The sequence below is a fragment of the Neopsephotus bourkii genome, unplaced genomic scaffold (genome assembly GCF_033783945.1).
Source record: "Neopsephotus bourkii isolate Nb327-2 ecotype Australia unplaced genomic scaffold, CSIRO-AGI_Nbou_v1 NB_1663, whole genome shotgun sequence".
Classification (NCBI taxonomy): Eukaryota; Metazoa; Chordata; class Aves; order Psittaciformes; family Psittacidae; genus Neopsephotus; species Neopsephotus bourkii.
In genome coordinates this window covers 8,668,361-8,682,778 of record NW_026902137.1, presented here as the reverse complement: position 1 = coordinate 8,682,778, position 14,418 = coordinate 8,668,361, and the positions used below count along the sequence as shown (strand labels likewise).

General features: G+C 57.4%; 2 protein-coding genes across 3 annotated transcripts; both read right to left on the bottom strand.

The window, feature by feature from the left end:
- Positions 1-675: 675 nt before the first annotated feature.
- Positions 676-6,036, bottom strand: PIGT (phosphatidylinositol glycan anchor biosynthesis class T). The gene is made up of 12 exons (XM_061375682.1): positions 5,824-6,036; positions 5,298-5,475; positions 4,349-4,476; positions 3,746-3,846; positions 3,503-3,589; positions 3,149-3,236; positions 2,966-3,063; positions 2,531-2,696; positions 2,226-2,426; positions 1,560-1,725; positions 1,341-1,424; positions 676-1,205 (listed from the first exon to the last, which is right to left on the bottom strand). Exons 1-12 carry the CDS (start codon positions 5,999-6,001, stop codon positions 953-955), a joined length of 1,728 nt encoding a protein of 575 aa, XP_061231666.1. The 5' UTR covers positions 6,002-6,036; the 3' UTR covers positions 676-952.
- Positions 6,037-7,077: 1,041 nt separating this feature from the next.
- Positions 7,078-13,894, bottom strand: DBNDD2 (dysbindin domain containing 2). Of its 2 annotated transcripts, XM_061375684.1 has the most exons (5): positions 13,726-13,892; positions 9,911-10,034; positions 9,053-9,208; positions 8,451-8,594; positions 7,078-7,675 (listed from the first exon to the last, which is right to left on the bottom strand). In XM_061375684.1, the coding sequence occupies exons 3-5, from the start codon at positions 9,201-9,203 to the stop codon at positions 7,464-7,466; spliced, it is 507 nt and encodes a 168-aa protein (XP_061231668.1). In that variant the 5' UTR covers positions 9,204-9,208; positions 9,911-10,034; positions 13,726-13,892; the 3' UTR covers positions 7,078-7,463. The 2 variants fall into 2 exon arrangements, with proteins under 2 accessions (XP_061231668.1, XP_061231667.1); XM_061375683.1 differs by lacking the exon at positions 9,911-10,034 and having other exon boundaries at positions 13,726-13,894.
- Positions 13,895-14,418: the final 524 nt, after the last annotated feature.

The window sequence follows — 14,418 nt, the reverse complement described above, 5'->3', positions numbered from 1 at the left end:
AGGTAATCCCAGGACAGTGGGAACAGACTGTTCTATGCAGGACAGCAAGCAGTGGGGGTTTTATGGTCTTTATGTTCAAGTGGAAGCTTTTAAAGGACCTCTGGCTGTGCTTTGCTGTGATCCTGAGTAATATTTATTCTAATGGACTCCTTGTGCATTGTTTAGCTGCTTGTAGGGAGCTGTGTGTCCCTACCAAATAAATTGTCTGGCTGCAGCTCAGCACTTGGGCTTTGCTGAGCCCAGAGGCTCTTGGAAGCTTTGAGGATACTGTAGGTGCAGGGGAGCCCCCGGACAGATGGGCAGAAATGATAGCAAGGCGGCAGAGGAGGATCCTGTGCTGCAGAGGGCTGGGCAGATGGAAGGGTTTCAAAACACTGCCAGAGCAGCTTTTTCCTGAGAAAGAGGGGACAGACATACACCATGGCCAACAATTAATTTGCAGACTGGCTCAAATGTGGTGAAGCATGGAAGGAGGGAGCTGTGAAACGTGGCAGTTTTGCAGGTGAGGTGGTAGGACAGATGAACCCATCTCTGCTGCAGTCACATCCCTTCCAGTGTCTGCATCTCCTCCCAGCTGGCTTGGGTAGCATGCTGGAGACTCAGTGGCTCACAGTCTTACAGGGTCAAATTTGCACGTGAGGCTGAGAAAGTAAAACCAACCAGGAGCAGCACGAATGTACAAAACTGGTCAAGTTTACTTCTAGCATTGTTCCCAGCATATAAGTTACCCCTCTCCCCAACAGAAGTCCTACACCTTTCCCAGTCCCATAGCAGTGCAGTTCAGTAGTCAATGCGCTTAGAACCATTTCCCATCTTAGTGATGGAACAAGTCTCTCAGCTTGTTGGATCCCGATGAGAGATCCAGACAGAAGAATGGAGCAGGCTGCTTCAAAGACAAAGGGCAACAGCGCTCTGCTCCCTGGACCTCCCCATGGAGCTGCCCTGGTTTCTCTCAGAGAAGAGGCACCCCCCTGAACTTGCGGATGACGTTGGCCAGCCGCTTGGCCAGCCCGCCCCGGCTTGGCTCCTCCACATGAAATGTTCTGGTCAGCAGGTTGTAGAAGGAGCCGTAGCACACTGCCACCACGGTGCAGGTCAGGCAAATGACATTATAGGGCATGCTGAAGTCTGGTGTTGGCAAGTTCACCAGCAGCGGCTCTGTGTACAGGCGCACAAAATAGCTGGAGCCATCAGAGGAAGGAAACCTGGAGAGTGGAAGTACGAAAGGGACAGTCAGCCCACACAGGACTTCTGCTTCATGCTCACCAGATAGGATGACAGCAGCCAGCAGCTCGCCGGTGCTGAGGTACAGCCCTGCTCCTCAGCACAGGTACACTCACAGTGAGGTGAAGAGTGGGCTCTCCTCCACATCCATGTCCTTCATAGCAATGATGCTGGGCACTAGGGCACTAAGCACAGATGAACTAAGGAGACAGAGGACATGTTAGTGTCAGTGCTGTCAGCAAAGAGATGGCAAGAGTTTTTCCCTGTCCTCAGAGACCTGGGCAGCAAATCCTACATAGACCCAGAAGGGGACGAGGGGCTGAGGTATGTGTTACCTGACGTAAAAGCCGTGATTGGGATCTGGCGGGTACTCTGTCCACTTCAATAAGGCTCTCTCAAACTGGATTGAGATCTTGGTGACGGAGTTGGCTGGCAGCTGGATCAGCATTTCCAAAAGGTGAGGCCGTTGCCGGTCCTGAGCTGGCTGGTAGTGGATGTAACCTAACCCCAAAGAGATGTGTCAGTGGCACCAGGGAGACCTTGTCCCATTTTGCAGTGCCTGGACATTTCCCATGGGGTGGGAGCTCCTGCTTCCACTGTTCTGGGAAAGGTTTCCTGGGCAAGTGAAGATGAACAGCTCAAAAAACACGTGTTACAGCTATAAATCTAATGACCCATGAAAGTCTCTAAGGAAAGGTACAAATGCAAAATAAGACCCAGTCATCAGTCTTGAATTTCCTTTACTACAAAAATCAATTTGCTTTTGTTACTGGATTATGAAATGCAATCTATGAGCCTTTTATAAAACAGACTTAATAAAGTCTCATCTGCTGTAAGGGCTGAAGGGAAGGTTAGGAAAACATCCTATGATGTTTTGTTTCCCAGTCCAGTTTCCCAGTGATCACTGAGGCCAAAGAGAGGGACTAAACCATCTCTGGAATGAGCCACTTATGCCAAGGGAATCAATTGGGTGGCATGGGCTCCTGGGAGGGTTTACTTACTTGGCTTGTTTTCCTTCCCCTTCGTGATGATGGTCAGAGTGTGCACATAGAGTCGCAGATACCAGGGCACAGTCTCCAGCAGGATTACAGGGAAGGCCCGGTATGGGTGGGTGTTATAGATGAGGGTGCTGATCTCTCCAGTCTGCAGCCCGTATCCGCTCACGTAGCGCTGAGCATGGAGTACGGGTATCGGCATTTCCGCTGTGAAGGAGAAAAGAAGATGGGAAGGGGGGGCCATGCCAGGTGAGTTTTAGGCCTAAAGCCCTGGCCAGCAATGCAGGTGGAGGGAAGTTATGGTCACTCACAGCTGTCTTCGGGACGCTTCCACTTGAACTGCACATTGAGGCTGCGAGAGGTATTAAAGAGTGAGGGGCTCAGTAGGTCATAGACAGCATAGGTTTTCTTGTCTCCCTGGACAGTAGCTTCATACACAGATGTTGGAGCAGGGGTTACTTCCAGTAACTCCTTTTCCTATGAAAACAAATGGACCACTAAGGAAAAGTGCCCCTTGAAGGAACTGGCAGCACTGTGGCAAAGCCACTCCATCCGGCCCTGAGCTTCCCCACCCAACAGCCCGCTCAAGTGGTCTCACTATACCCCCCCATTCATCCCCACTGCCCTGAGGGAACCCCCTTGAAGGGCTTCTGGGAGGCCCCACCATGCTGGGTGGAGGATGTCTGAGCCACACAAAGTGTCTGATCTGAGGAGGCAGGGGGTGTTCTCTAGTCTGTATGCATTACCTTGTTCTTAGGGGAGATGTCAACGTAGACTTTGCTCTGCGATGCCAGAGGACATGCATCAGTAAGTGTGCGGGAGAACATCTTGAAGAGGGACCAGTCTGGAGGAAGCCAAGTTAGTGTCAGGCAGTGATGTGCTGCAGGCTGGGGCACTAGGGGAGCACAGCACAGAGCTGCCAAGCTTACCTTTCTTTTCTTGGCCACTAGAAAAGGTGTCAAAAACCACAGTGAGGGTCTGCCTGAGCTCCCAGGACACAGCCAGGCAGGAGGCATCCTGGACAAGAGAGAGATGGGTGGCTCTGATCACACCTTCCAAAGGGGCAGAAAACCAGGGTGGAGCTGGAGCTCCACCAGGACTGCAAGAATCCCATCGGAATGCAGGTAAGACCAGGGAAGCAGGACAACAGTTGTGTTAGACACAGTGCTGAACGCACCACAGGGGAGTTGGGCAAACCAGCGTGTCACCTTGCAGTGCCACAAGGTGGCTTTGCATTTTCTCTTGGGGGTGTTAACGGAGGGAGCCCTGAGCCTTGTGCTTACCCTGCAGATGGGGCGGATGTGCACTGCCTGCGAGTGGTAGCTGCTGTGGAACAAGCGCTCTGCCTTCAGCAGCACAGCAAGCCCAGCCTGCGGGGAGAGAAGGAGAAACTCATCCTAGGTCTGTCCTCTCCTTCCACTGACAGAAAAGCCCTGCTGAAACTTTCCACTGCACACTCCTGGATCACTGGAGGGAACTCAGTGCCATCAGGAGTGACCCAATGAGGCAGCAGGACTTGCTTTTACCTTTGAGCTGCATGGGAGCAGCTTCTTCCAAGGTGTGAGGTTCTCAGTACAGACAACTTCCCGGGGCAGGACAGCGTATCGCAGGAGACTGTGATCTGTCCCTGGGCAGGGAGGTGAAGGGTCAACATGCTGGTACTGCTACAGGCATGAGAACAGACGCAGGGCCTCTTCCACCCCCCAGTGAACCTCACGGCCCACCGCCCTCTCAATGTGCCCAAAATGCCATGAGCTCAATCACGAATACATCCCACTGTGTTCAGAGTGACACTGTGTTCAGAGTGATTTGGAAAGAACAGGGAAGGGTATATTCTAGCAGATTTTTTTCTTCATGAGTCCTTAAATCCTCTAGTCCTGTTTCATAAGGTATTTTTCAGGCACAGACAAGGGCCTGGGAGCTTCTAACATGTACTGCTTGTGGGTTTCCTCTGTTCAAATCCAAGCCTCTCTTATAGGGAGAGGAAATGCCTCCAGGAGAGGCTGGAAGTTAACAGACCCTGTTGTACAGACTCAGACCTATTTCAGGACCTGTGGCTGGACTCCCTGCAATGGCATAGGGCAGAACTAAAGCTAGAAGCAAGAGTGAGAGAGCAGTGCCTGGCTCACCATTGGCTAAACCCAGAGGTTTGAAGGATGCTGTTGGAGTGACTGTGTTGGTTGCATCGATGAAGTTGAGAGAAGCACAGAATATTCCTGAGAGGATGTTACTCAGCTCTTTCCAGGCTTTGTCAACACTGTGTGAGAACAGATACCAGAGATTACTCAGCAGCTCAAATCCTTGGAACAATAAGCATGAAGTTAGCAACATTCAATAAATACACCTGGGAGCTCACTCTGGTTTTCAGAAGCTGCAAGGAGCATGCAGGTAGAGGCTGCAGGTCATGTACTTTCTGACTCTCTAGGTATTTTATTCTAATGCATGAGATCTGGGGGACAGGGGCAGCCCCTGGCAGGGCTTCAGCCAGGGACGTGGTAGTGGGTGCAGCTGGTATGTGGGGTGAGAGGCTGGGGGAGCAGGGAGCATGTGGGAGGTAATATATGGTGTATGGGGAAGGGGCTGCTGTCAAGTGACACCTTGGTACAGCTCTGAAGGCTGACATAACCAGCAGACCCAGAACAGGCTATTTGTAGGCAGAAGAGAGCTCTGAGTCCAGAGAGAGCTTCTGGGGCTGGAAGAGGGCTGAGTGATAAGGGAGATGGTGACAGGCATTGGATGGCAGTCAAAGGAAGTGAGTCAGTAATGAGAGGTCAAGATATAACCCTGTCATATTAACAGAACAAGAGGTTTGTCATCACAGAGCCCACAAGGGAGTTATTTGTTCCTTTGGCGAACAAGGGTTTGCCCTCAGCACCACACCCTGCCCCAAGCACAGAGTGGGGGCTATATTCTGCTCTCTGTTACAGCTGCTCATAGGCTCTTTATTCCAGCAGACATTTTGCAACTCAGAAGCCCCCAGCACACACCCTGCCTGTCTGACATTACATGGGGACAGCTCCCCAGAGCGGTGGTTGCAGAGCGCACCCAGTGGGACAGACCCGTGGCTGGAATACCTACTCAGTGACAGTGGGCTGGAACCAGACCCAGAGCTCAGCACCGGCGGGTGCCTGGAAGGGCGGCTGCCCCCAGGCCTGGGTGCGCCAGAAGCCCTGGGTGAGGGCAAGGTGGAGCTCCCGCACGCCCAGCGCCGCCACCAGCTGCCCCAGCGCCTTCGGGAAGAGCCTGTAGTGAGAGACTGCAGCCGGCATCAGCCCCTGCCCAGCTCATAGCATAGCTCGTGTTGGAAAGGATGCTGATATCCATGGGCAAGGTCACCTCATCCCCCTGACGTCACACCAGGGCCTTAACCGAACATGATGTCACCCCTAGTGCCACCCCGTGCTCACGTCATCACGAGCAGCCCGATGGCATCACCGCAGTGACGTCACTCGTGCTGATGTCAACGCATCCCTCTGCTCCCCCCACCTCACCCCGCCTCTGGCGTCACTCGCCCCGCTGACGTCATCCCGTAACGCGGTAACGTCACCACGCCGATGCACGCCGTCCCCTCGCCCAACAGCTCCGCCCCCGGGCCCCGCCCTACCCGCGCCCCGCGCCAGGTCGGCGTCCCACCGCGTGCGGAACTGGAAGGTGGCGGCCACGTCTCCGATGGGCAGCGGGCTCAGCAGCAGCTCCTCCCGCAGCGCGTCCCGCCCGGGCCCCGCCGCCGTCCGCCCGGGGCCCGCTGCCGCCGCCAGCAGCAGCACCACCAGCGCCAGCATCCCTCCTCCCCGCACCGCCGCCGACTTCCGCTTCCGGCCGCACGGCTGATGGCGGCGGCTTCCGGGGTTGCCAAGGAGACGCGGCGCTGCAGGCCCCGGCTCGTCTCCTCCCCTCCCGGACGGGAAGGGCCTGACCACGGTTCGCGGTCTCCGGCCCGTGGTGGGGAGCGAAGCTGGAGCCTGCCCCGGCCCGCGGCGGGAGGGCACCACCTGCCCGGCTCTGCCTGCTCCCGGCCTAGGAGCGAGGGTGTTCCGGGGGGTGCTTCCTCCTCCGGCGTTTAGAACGGGAGCCGCAGGGGAAGCTCCAGTGCGGCCCGAGCTCGGGCGGTTCGCTGCAAGGCTTTGCTGTGTACGAGGGCTCTGCCACCACCGTGCCCGTCCTCGGGTGACTTCCTCGTGTCAGCCCTCCTCGCCGCTGCCTGCTCTCACTCGCTCCTTGACGTCTCCGTTCCGGAGGGCAGCGCCCATCTCCGGCCACAGAGCCGTCTGGAAGCACCTCACTTCCACCAGCTGCGAGGCTGCTCCGATGGAGCTCACGTCTTATTCCCGTCGGTCATTCCCGGATAACCGGAGTGTTGCAGCCGTTCTCACCGAGGGTGGGCTGTGCAGGAAGGAGCGTAGTAGGGTCTGACACCCCCCCCACCCCCCAGGAAGCAGCCGGGATGAGGAGTGTTCCCTGGCTCCTGTTGCTTATCTCCCAGGCTCTTTTCCTCGAGGGGGTGACCACGGTTGTGCTGATACAGCTAGAGCAGGAACAGCATTTTCCTGGCCTGCAGCCACTGATAGCAGCAGCAGGCTTCTGTGCCAGCTTTGTGCCTAGCTCCCCCTGACCTGTCCTGCAGGGAGCAACTGTAATGGGCTAAAAAGTAGCTTCATTTGATGGCTTTTCCTTTATTCCTCCAGCCAGGGCTGCTGCCGTGGTGCTGTGCTGGGGCAGCAGTGGCTGCTGCTGCTGCTGTGTACGCTCCTGCATGGCACCTTTTGCATGCTGGATTGACACCACTCTCCCTTGTACAAGCCCCACCTAACCCTCACCCCCAGTGCTGTTTTCTCCCAAGAACACACACAGCCACTGGTTGTTTAGACTGGAGTGTTATTTCTCTGAATGCCATCGTTAAATGCTTGTCTGAACAGGACCTTTGTCAGCAGGGCAGGGGGAGCTGGGATCCCAAGGGATGGCTTTCTGGGAATGGTGGGGCTGTGGGTTGCTGAGCGTTTCAGGGGAGTGAAGCAGGGATTGTTAGCAGCAAAGCCTGAAGAGTTAATTTTGGGAGCCTACAATACCCCTTGTTCCTTCTCCATTGGCTGCCAGGAGAACCTGCAGAGGGAGAGGAGGGGAAACTCATCTCGCCCCTCCTGCAGGGCAGCAGTCCAGTGAGGGGTTTACTGAGTGCCAGCAGCTTTCCTTCCTCTGGGCTGGCAGGTCCATATGGGGAGGCTGGGAGCAGGGCAGAGCTGGCTGCTAGCTTCTTGCTGCTGCCTGCTCTTTGGGACTGTCCTCCTGCAGATCCTCCTCATCCGACTGCACCACAGGGGTCTCAGCCCCCTCCTCGCTGGTGTCCAGGCTGTTCAGATCCGTGGAGACAGAGGATGTAGAAGAAATGCGTGACTTGCTCTCAGCTCTGTTGGGCACTTGCAGGGTGATTTCCTCTGGGCACTGGCTGGCATCTGCCCCTGGAAGAGAGTGTGGTAAGAGAAAGAAAAATGCTTCTGGAGGCTTATTGCTCCCTAAGCTTCATGGAGAGCCCCTCCAATACGTCTTACTCCCTGGCATGATATACTTTCCTGGCTGCTCCCCACGTGGCGGCTGTAGCTGTTCCCCATCTCACACCCCCAAGCCTGGCTCTGGGTAGTGCTGCACATTCCTTCCCCGTTTTTGGCAATGGAGCCTTTTCCATCTCCTGTGAAACACAGCTTGGAGCCACGCTGTGTGAAGCCACTGGCTGCAGCAGGCAATGGGATATTCTGCTTGGCCTTGGTGAACCACTTCAGCTTGTGCATGTGTGGAGGAAGATGCTGCACCCCGTGGAACCTGAGCCCAGCTCCCTGAGGTCTGACTGGGAGGTGGAGGGGTCCTGCAGCCTTTCTGCTCAGTGCAGGGAGCTCTGCAGTCTGGAGGAGACCAGGGAAATCATGACAAGACATTGGCTGCTCCAGAGGAGCTTCAGGACAAGAGAACTTCCCTCACAAACTTTGGGAAGTGCCTGGGCTCTCCTGTCTTCTCCACCATAAGGTATTTACAGGAGGTCTGTATCTCTGGGCTGTGGAGGCAGATATTGACATGGACCAGCCCAGCCTGAGGTCCCTCCAGCCTCACAGACGCCAGCACCAAGTATCTTTGCATGAGTGTGTGTGTACCTGCACGCAGGGTGGCCAGGGCTGAGGAATAAGCTGATGTGGGCACTGGAAAGGCTCCCAGCCTGGCCCACAGGTTTGGGACTGCACATACCTGGCAGGGGCCCAGCAGCACTGCTCTCCTCTGTCCCACAGCCCAGAAACACATCCATGGTGTCCTGGTCTGACAGGTCCATCATGTCCATCTGCTCCAGCATGTCGACGTTCACCTCCATGGAGGAAATGCTGCCTAAGGGCGCTGCAGAGACAGAAGCCAGCAAAAAGGTGAGTGCTAGTGCCAGGCAAAGGGCTCCATGAGTCCTGTGCAGGTAGGACCCTCAGGAGGGAGGCCAGCCTTGCCCTGGGAAAGTGAATCCTATTTGCTGGTAAGGGGCCCCCAGAAAAAACATGTTTCCTTAAAACATTGCTCCTGTCTCACTGCAGTCCTTGTCCCTGTCTCCAACTGCTGTCTGGAGGTGCCTGTCTGAAGCCAGTGACTATGCAGGGCGCCAGCCTGGGTACCCATGTGCAGTGACTTCAGTTAAGTGGTGTGAGTAATGCACAGCACACCCACAGGCAGCCTGTGTGGGCCTGTCTCAGTGCAGGACATGCGTGTCCCCAGCTGTCTTTAGACTGGAGATGTCCCACCGATCTCTATTGCCTGTGTCACTGTTCCCTGAAACACCCCAGCCCCGTGCTGGTGTCTGCAGCACTTACGTCTCCGATGCTCTATCTGCAGGTGAGACATAGGGAAGAAGAAATCCACATCATGCTGGAAAACCTCCTCAAAGAACTTCTGTCGGTCCCGTAGTTTCAGCTGCTGCTGCTGCTTCTGCTCGGTGTCCAGGCCCCGCTGTGCCTGCTCCATGTTGGCTGGGGAGAAAGGTGGGGAGGGTTGGACCAGGCAGGGCTGTCCAAGCCCTTCTGCCTGGCCCAGCTCCTGCAGTATGGCCATAATGGAAGGTAGGTGAGTCCCTTCTGTTCAGCTTTACCAGCGCACATTGATTTAATCACCATGAATAGCTGTTACACTGTAGACTGGCAGCATCACCAGCACTTGCTGTGTTGGAGCCTCAGATCTCACTTCTGAAATGCAGAGCAGCCAGAACTGGGGAGCTCATATGCTGTGTTCACAACTGCTGAAGTGAGTTATCAAGGGGGCAAAGAGTGTTGTTATGAGATCAGCCATGTTTTGCACATGTTCAAGTTTCAGTTTCCTTGCTATAAAACAGAGGGATGTCTGAATGCTAACAAGCTGAGGAAACTCCCAGGGACAAACTGGCATTAGTGCTCCAAGGCTTTCTGGGATGTATTAAGGAATAAAAGGCATCAGCAGCCCTGTCACCCTACACACGCACACCCCTGCCACCACCGTCACTATAAATACAGCCGCACCCACGCTCGCAGGCTCCTTATTCACATCCCCGCCCGCACAGCCAGCTTGGCTTCTGCCTCTACAAACATTTTCATTCCTGTAATTCCTCCTGCAGTTCAGTGCCGGTGCCTGTGGTCCAGCTCACACGAGAGAGAATGATGGCAGCCCTTGGGCTGTTCCTGCATCCCTGGGCATCGTACCTCCCTTTTGGGTTGGGTACCCACAACAGCGAGGACCCAAATGGTCCAGAGCTGGTGGTCCCGGCTGTTCCCAGGCTGGTGTTTGACCTCAGCCATTCCAGGTTTCCTCTCTGCCGCTCTTGGCCTAGCGGCACAAGGAAAATATGATTAGTGGAGCAGGCAGTGCAGTAACCAAGGAAACCAAACAAACATCCTTTGCTTTGCCTGAGTATGGCCCAAACCCTCTGCTCCTCCAGGCCGGAGCAGTATCCCCACCCTGTCTGGCAGGAGTGGGGTGAGGACAGCAGGAGGGCTGCCTGTCAGCAGTGTGTAGCAGCACAGGACACAAATGGGAGAGAGGTGGTGAGCCTGGTGAGGTGTTCTGGAGAACAATGTCATGTCTTGCTGAGAGCCCTCCCCAGAGCTCCTCCTCACCCTGTTTCTGGGGCATCCACCAGGTAAACCCCATCGTCTGCAGGCAACTGCCCTGGGAGGCCAGGAATGTGAGTGACTCAGGGCCAGTCACCATGTGTTTTCTGGAAGAGGCTCTGGTCCTCTTCAGGCTGCTCAGCGTCTTCCTGCGATGCCCAGGGCAGCATTCTGGGCTGCCTGAAGGGGCCTTTGCCTTGGCATGTCTGACCTAAGCACTGCGTGCCTGCTCTGGTGCAGAGGCTCAGTGTGCTGTGCAGCACCCAGGCTGACGGCTGCAGTGAGGGGGACACCATGCTGGTGAAGCCTTCCTAACAAGGCTGACCAGCGGCTGCAGCCCAGTCCCACTGGGGTACAGCAACAAACTCCTGCCTCCCCTCTGCTATCTGCAAGAGAATGGAACCAGGACAAGGAGCAGGTGACCAGGGCACTGGGTATGGAGGTGGCTCACTTCAGCAGCTGGAGCCAGCCCTGTGCTGTCTGTGCCAGGCAGAGCTCTGCTTCCCAGCCCAAATCCATGGCAAACTGCAGCAGTTCACCACACCGAGGGGACTTCATCAGGCTCCAGCTGCAAGCTCAGGGCAGAGGCTGCACTGGCTCCAGGTTCAGGGGGACAGACTGTGCAGCACTGTGCCACAGGGATGGCACTGTGGAGGTAAGGAGGAGAAGCTCTAAATCCTCTTGCAGTGCAAACACAAAATAAACCCGAATGCTGGCAGGTGCTGTCCCAAGCACCGTGAGCACGGCTGAGCTGTGTCATTAATGTTCTTACTGTCCACCTCTCCCCAGCACGTGACCGATACTCAGGGTAAGTGTGCTTGGGGAGAGTCAGGAATGCTGCATTCCTGTGGGCGCCAGGATTTCTCTTGCAGGAGAAATTAGCAGGACCTGTTTATGAACTCGGTTTTGAGCTCTCGCTGGGGAATCAGGCACGAGCACTGAGATCCCATTATGTAAGGAACGCCGGCAGCTGGGCTGTGCTTGGCCCTGCCTGACCCGTGACCGTGGTGAGAGTCGGGGATGGAGCCTTCCCCCCTCCCGGGGCTCTTCCGGGCCTGGGGGATGCGAACAGCCCCGCCAGTGTAGCCACCTCTCAGCAACCCTTGCAGGGGAAATAAAGGAGAGCGGCGTTCCCTGCCGCGGCTCTCCCCCATGTGACGGCCGCTCACAGTGCCGAGCTGTCAGTCGTGGGGATTGTCTCATCCCGCTGGCATGTTCCCACCGCGGGACACGTTCACACGCACAATGCGGGCCCTGTGCACTGTGGGGGATCTGTTGGTACCTGCTGGTGGCCTGGCTTTTATTGCTATTGTCATGGTTATTACTACAGCAAAGGGGCCGAGGCTGATCAGCATTCAGAGCCAGGCTCGTCCCCGCTGGCTGAACCGCCCAGCACGGCTGCCACAGCACGGAGCGCCCCGCTGCCTTCAGATCCTTCCGGCTCTCACAGCTCACTAACCAGCGCAGCTCGGAGAGGAACCGGGGCCGAGCGCTGGTGCAGAGGTTGGGCGGGCAGAGCAGCATCCCCCCAGGAGGTGCAGACAGGGATTTCCTCCTTGCCAGGGTGGGCTGTGGGTGAGGACACTGGCCCCGCTGGTCCCCCTGCCCTCGCACGGTTTGGGCTCACAGCCACCGCTGCAGCAGGGAAAGGCTGCGAAGGAAACCATCACGAGCTCTCCCATCTTCACCCTTGCTGAAGCAGGCTGGGAGAGGGGCATTCCTGGGGTGCAGTTAGCATGGGGTGAGAGCAAGACAGGGCTTGAGGGTGCTGGGAGCACCAGCTCAGGGTGTTTGTGACCCAGCATCCAGGCTGGGAGCAGAGCACAGTTCAATTATCTGGCTATGTTTCAGATAGGAGGGGATGTGTTTTTCATTCCTCCTTGTCCGGTGGGATCCTGGTACAACCCTGCTCTGTGCTGGCGAACAGGAGGGGTGTATTCAGGGGTGGTAGAGGGTTTGCTAGTGGCAGCACAAAGCCAAGAGAGGATGGGAATGGCCTTTTCTTAAGGCCACAGCTTGGCAGGGATTTAAAGAAGGTCCTAAAATATAATCTGGGCTGTGGAAAGCTCCAGGGGTTGATGGGGAGGTGAGCAGAGCTCAAGCGAGGGGTCACTCCAAGCATGGTCCAGTTTCCTGGTGCATGAAAGAGCTGGGGCAGGCTGGGCCTGCCAGCTTTTGTCCTTCTCTCTGTGCTTTCCCAGAACCCGAATCCCTGACTCCACTCCTCCAGAGTGGGGCATCCCACTGCAGCCAGACTGCATCCTGCTCTCCCGGTCCCTGTGTGCAACGCTGAGAGGTCGGGTAGGAGGAAGATGCAGTTCCTCAGCTGCCACAGCATCTGACAGGAGGCTCTGCTGAGATCGCAAACCTTTCCCCATCACCCTGCCCCACCAAAACCACTGTGGGACAAGGGTAAATCCCAAGGGCTTTGAACTTCTTTAGCCCTTGGAGAAGCAGCTCGGGTGGAGAGCTGGGAATGCCCCAAAGAGTAAGGCTGCGTGGAGACAGGATGCCCGGACACGCCGGCTGCCTGAGTGTTAATTCCCTGCACGGTCTTTTCTCGATCAGCACATCTGACCTCGTGTTGCAGCACAGCAAAAAATAACCGTAGCCCCCGTGAGAGGAAATGCACCAGGCGAGTGCGAGGGAGGCAGTGGTTCTGGCAGAGGCACTTGCTGGGAGAAAGCAGGGGGGGATGAGAGAGGGAGGACATGGCACCTCGTAACCCCTGTCTGTACCGCGGTTTCATTGCCTGCACTCCTCAGAGCCATCTCCAAATCCCCTGAGTCTCAGTACTAAAAATATCCCTGCGCCCAGAGCTCCTTCCCCAGCGGCAGAGGCTGTCACAAGACCCTGCCATTATGGGGCCCTGCTTTGATTTCTGCAAAAAAGAAGCGTGAAGACAAGAAACCCAAGGAGGGCAGCACGATGCCCAGGGCATGGTGTGCTAAGGCTGGGCCCGGATCGTGGCAGGCTGTCCCCATGCGAGCTCCCATTACCCCGGCTGCCCTCACCCCCTGTGCTCGCCGGGTTTGCTCTGTCTCCTCTTTCCCTACACCCCACCGGGGGCTCAGGGCTCAGAGGGGTACCGATGCCACTCCACAAGCAGCCCGCTGCCCAACAGGTCTCCAGCTCAGATCCCAGGCAGGTGCCTCCCCATGCCAGCATCCCCATCCCAGGCACGAAGCCTCCCGGGCAGCCCCTGCCCAAAGCAGACGGGAAGCAGCAGGTTGGAGCAGGTGGGGTCGGGGGGCTCCAGGATGGAGAGGGGGGCCCGGCTGCTTTGCAAGGGGCATGGGGCGAGTGTTGCGGGGAGGATGCGAGGGGCCATGGGCAGCCCGAGCCCTGCCCGCCCGGTGCGGTGCCCCGCTACCCTCCTGCCGAGCACACCCCGCGCCGACACTTACCGGGCAGCCGCCGGCTGCGGCTCTGCGCCCCGGGCCCCGACATGCGGCAGGCGGCTGCTGCGACCGGACCGGACCGGACCGGACCGGACCGGGGCAGTCGGGCTCGGCTCAGCACCCCCCCACCGCCGGCCGCCGCTCGCCCATGCTGCGCGCTGCGGGGCGGTGCTCGGCGCTGCGCGGGGCGGTGCCAGGGCGCCCAGCCCCGCGGCATCGCGGCGGCGCCTACCGGCTGCGACCCCGGGTTAGGGCTGCTCGGTCCTGCGGGGGGAAAGCTCCGGTCCTCGGGGGGGGTCCGTTCAGGGTCCCCGCGAAGATGAGGGTCCCGTGCGCAGTTCCCGCTCCTCACGAAGGGTCTCTGTGCTCTCGGGGCACACAAAGTCCCCATGCAGGGTCCACGGGTCCCAAAGAGGGTCTCCCCGTGCACCGCGGCCCTGTGCACGCAGTGCCCGGCTGAAGGTGCTGTTTGGGCAGGGGTGGGCAGCGCTGGAGGCAGGGGGCTCTGCCTGGGTAGGGAGCACTGTCCCCGTTCTTGCTTGGGGTTTTCTTTTATGCTTTTCTTCTCTAAATGCCCAGCTCACGCAATGGTGCAGGAGAGACAACAGCACACTGCGTGCATGGGCCGTGGGGTCCCTCAACCTCCAGCCTTCTGAGACCCTCATCCCCCCGCTGATCCCACTCCGGGGTGTTTTCTCC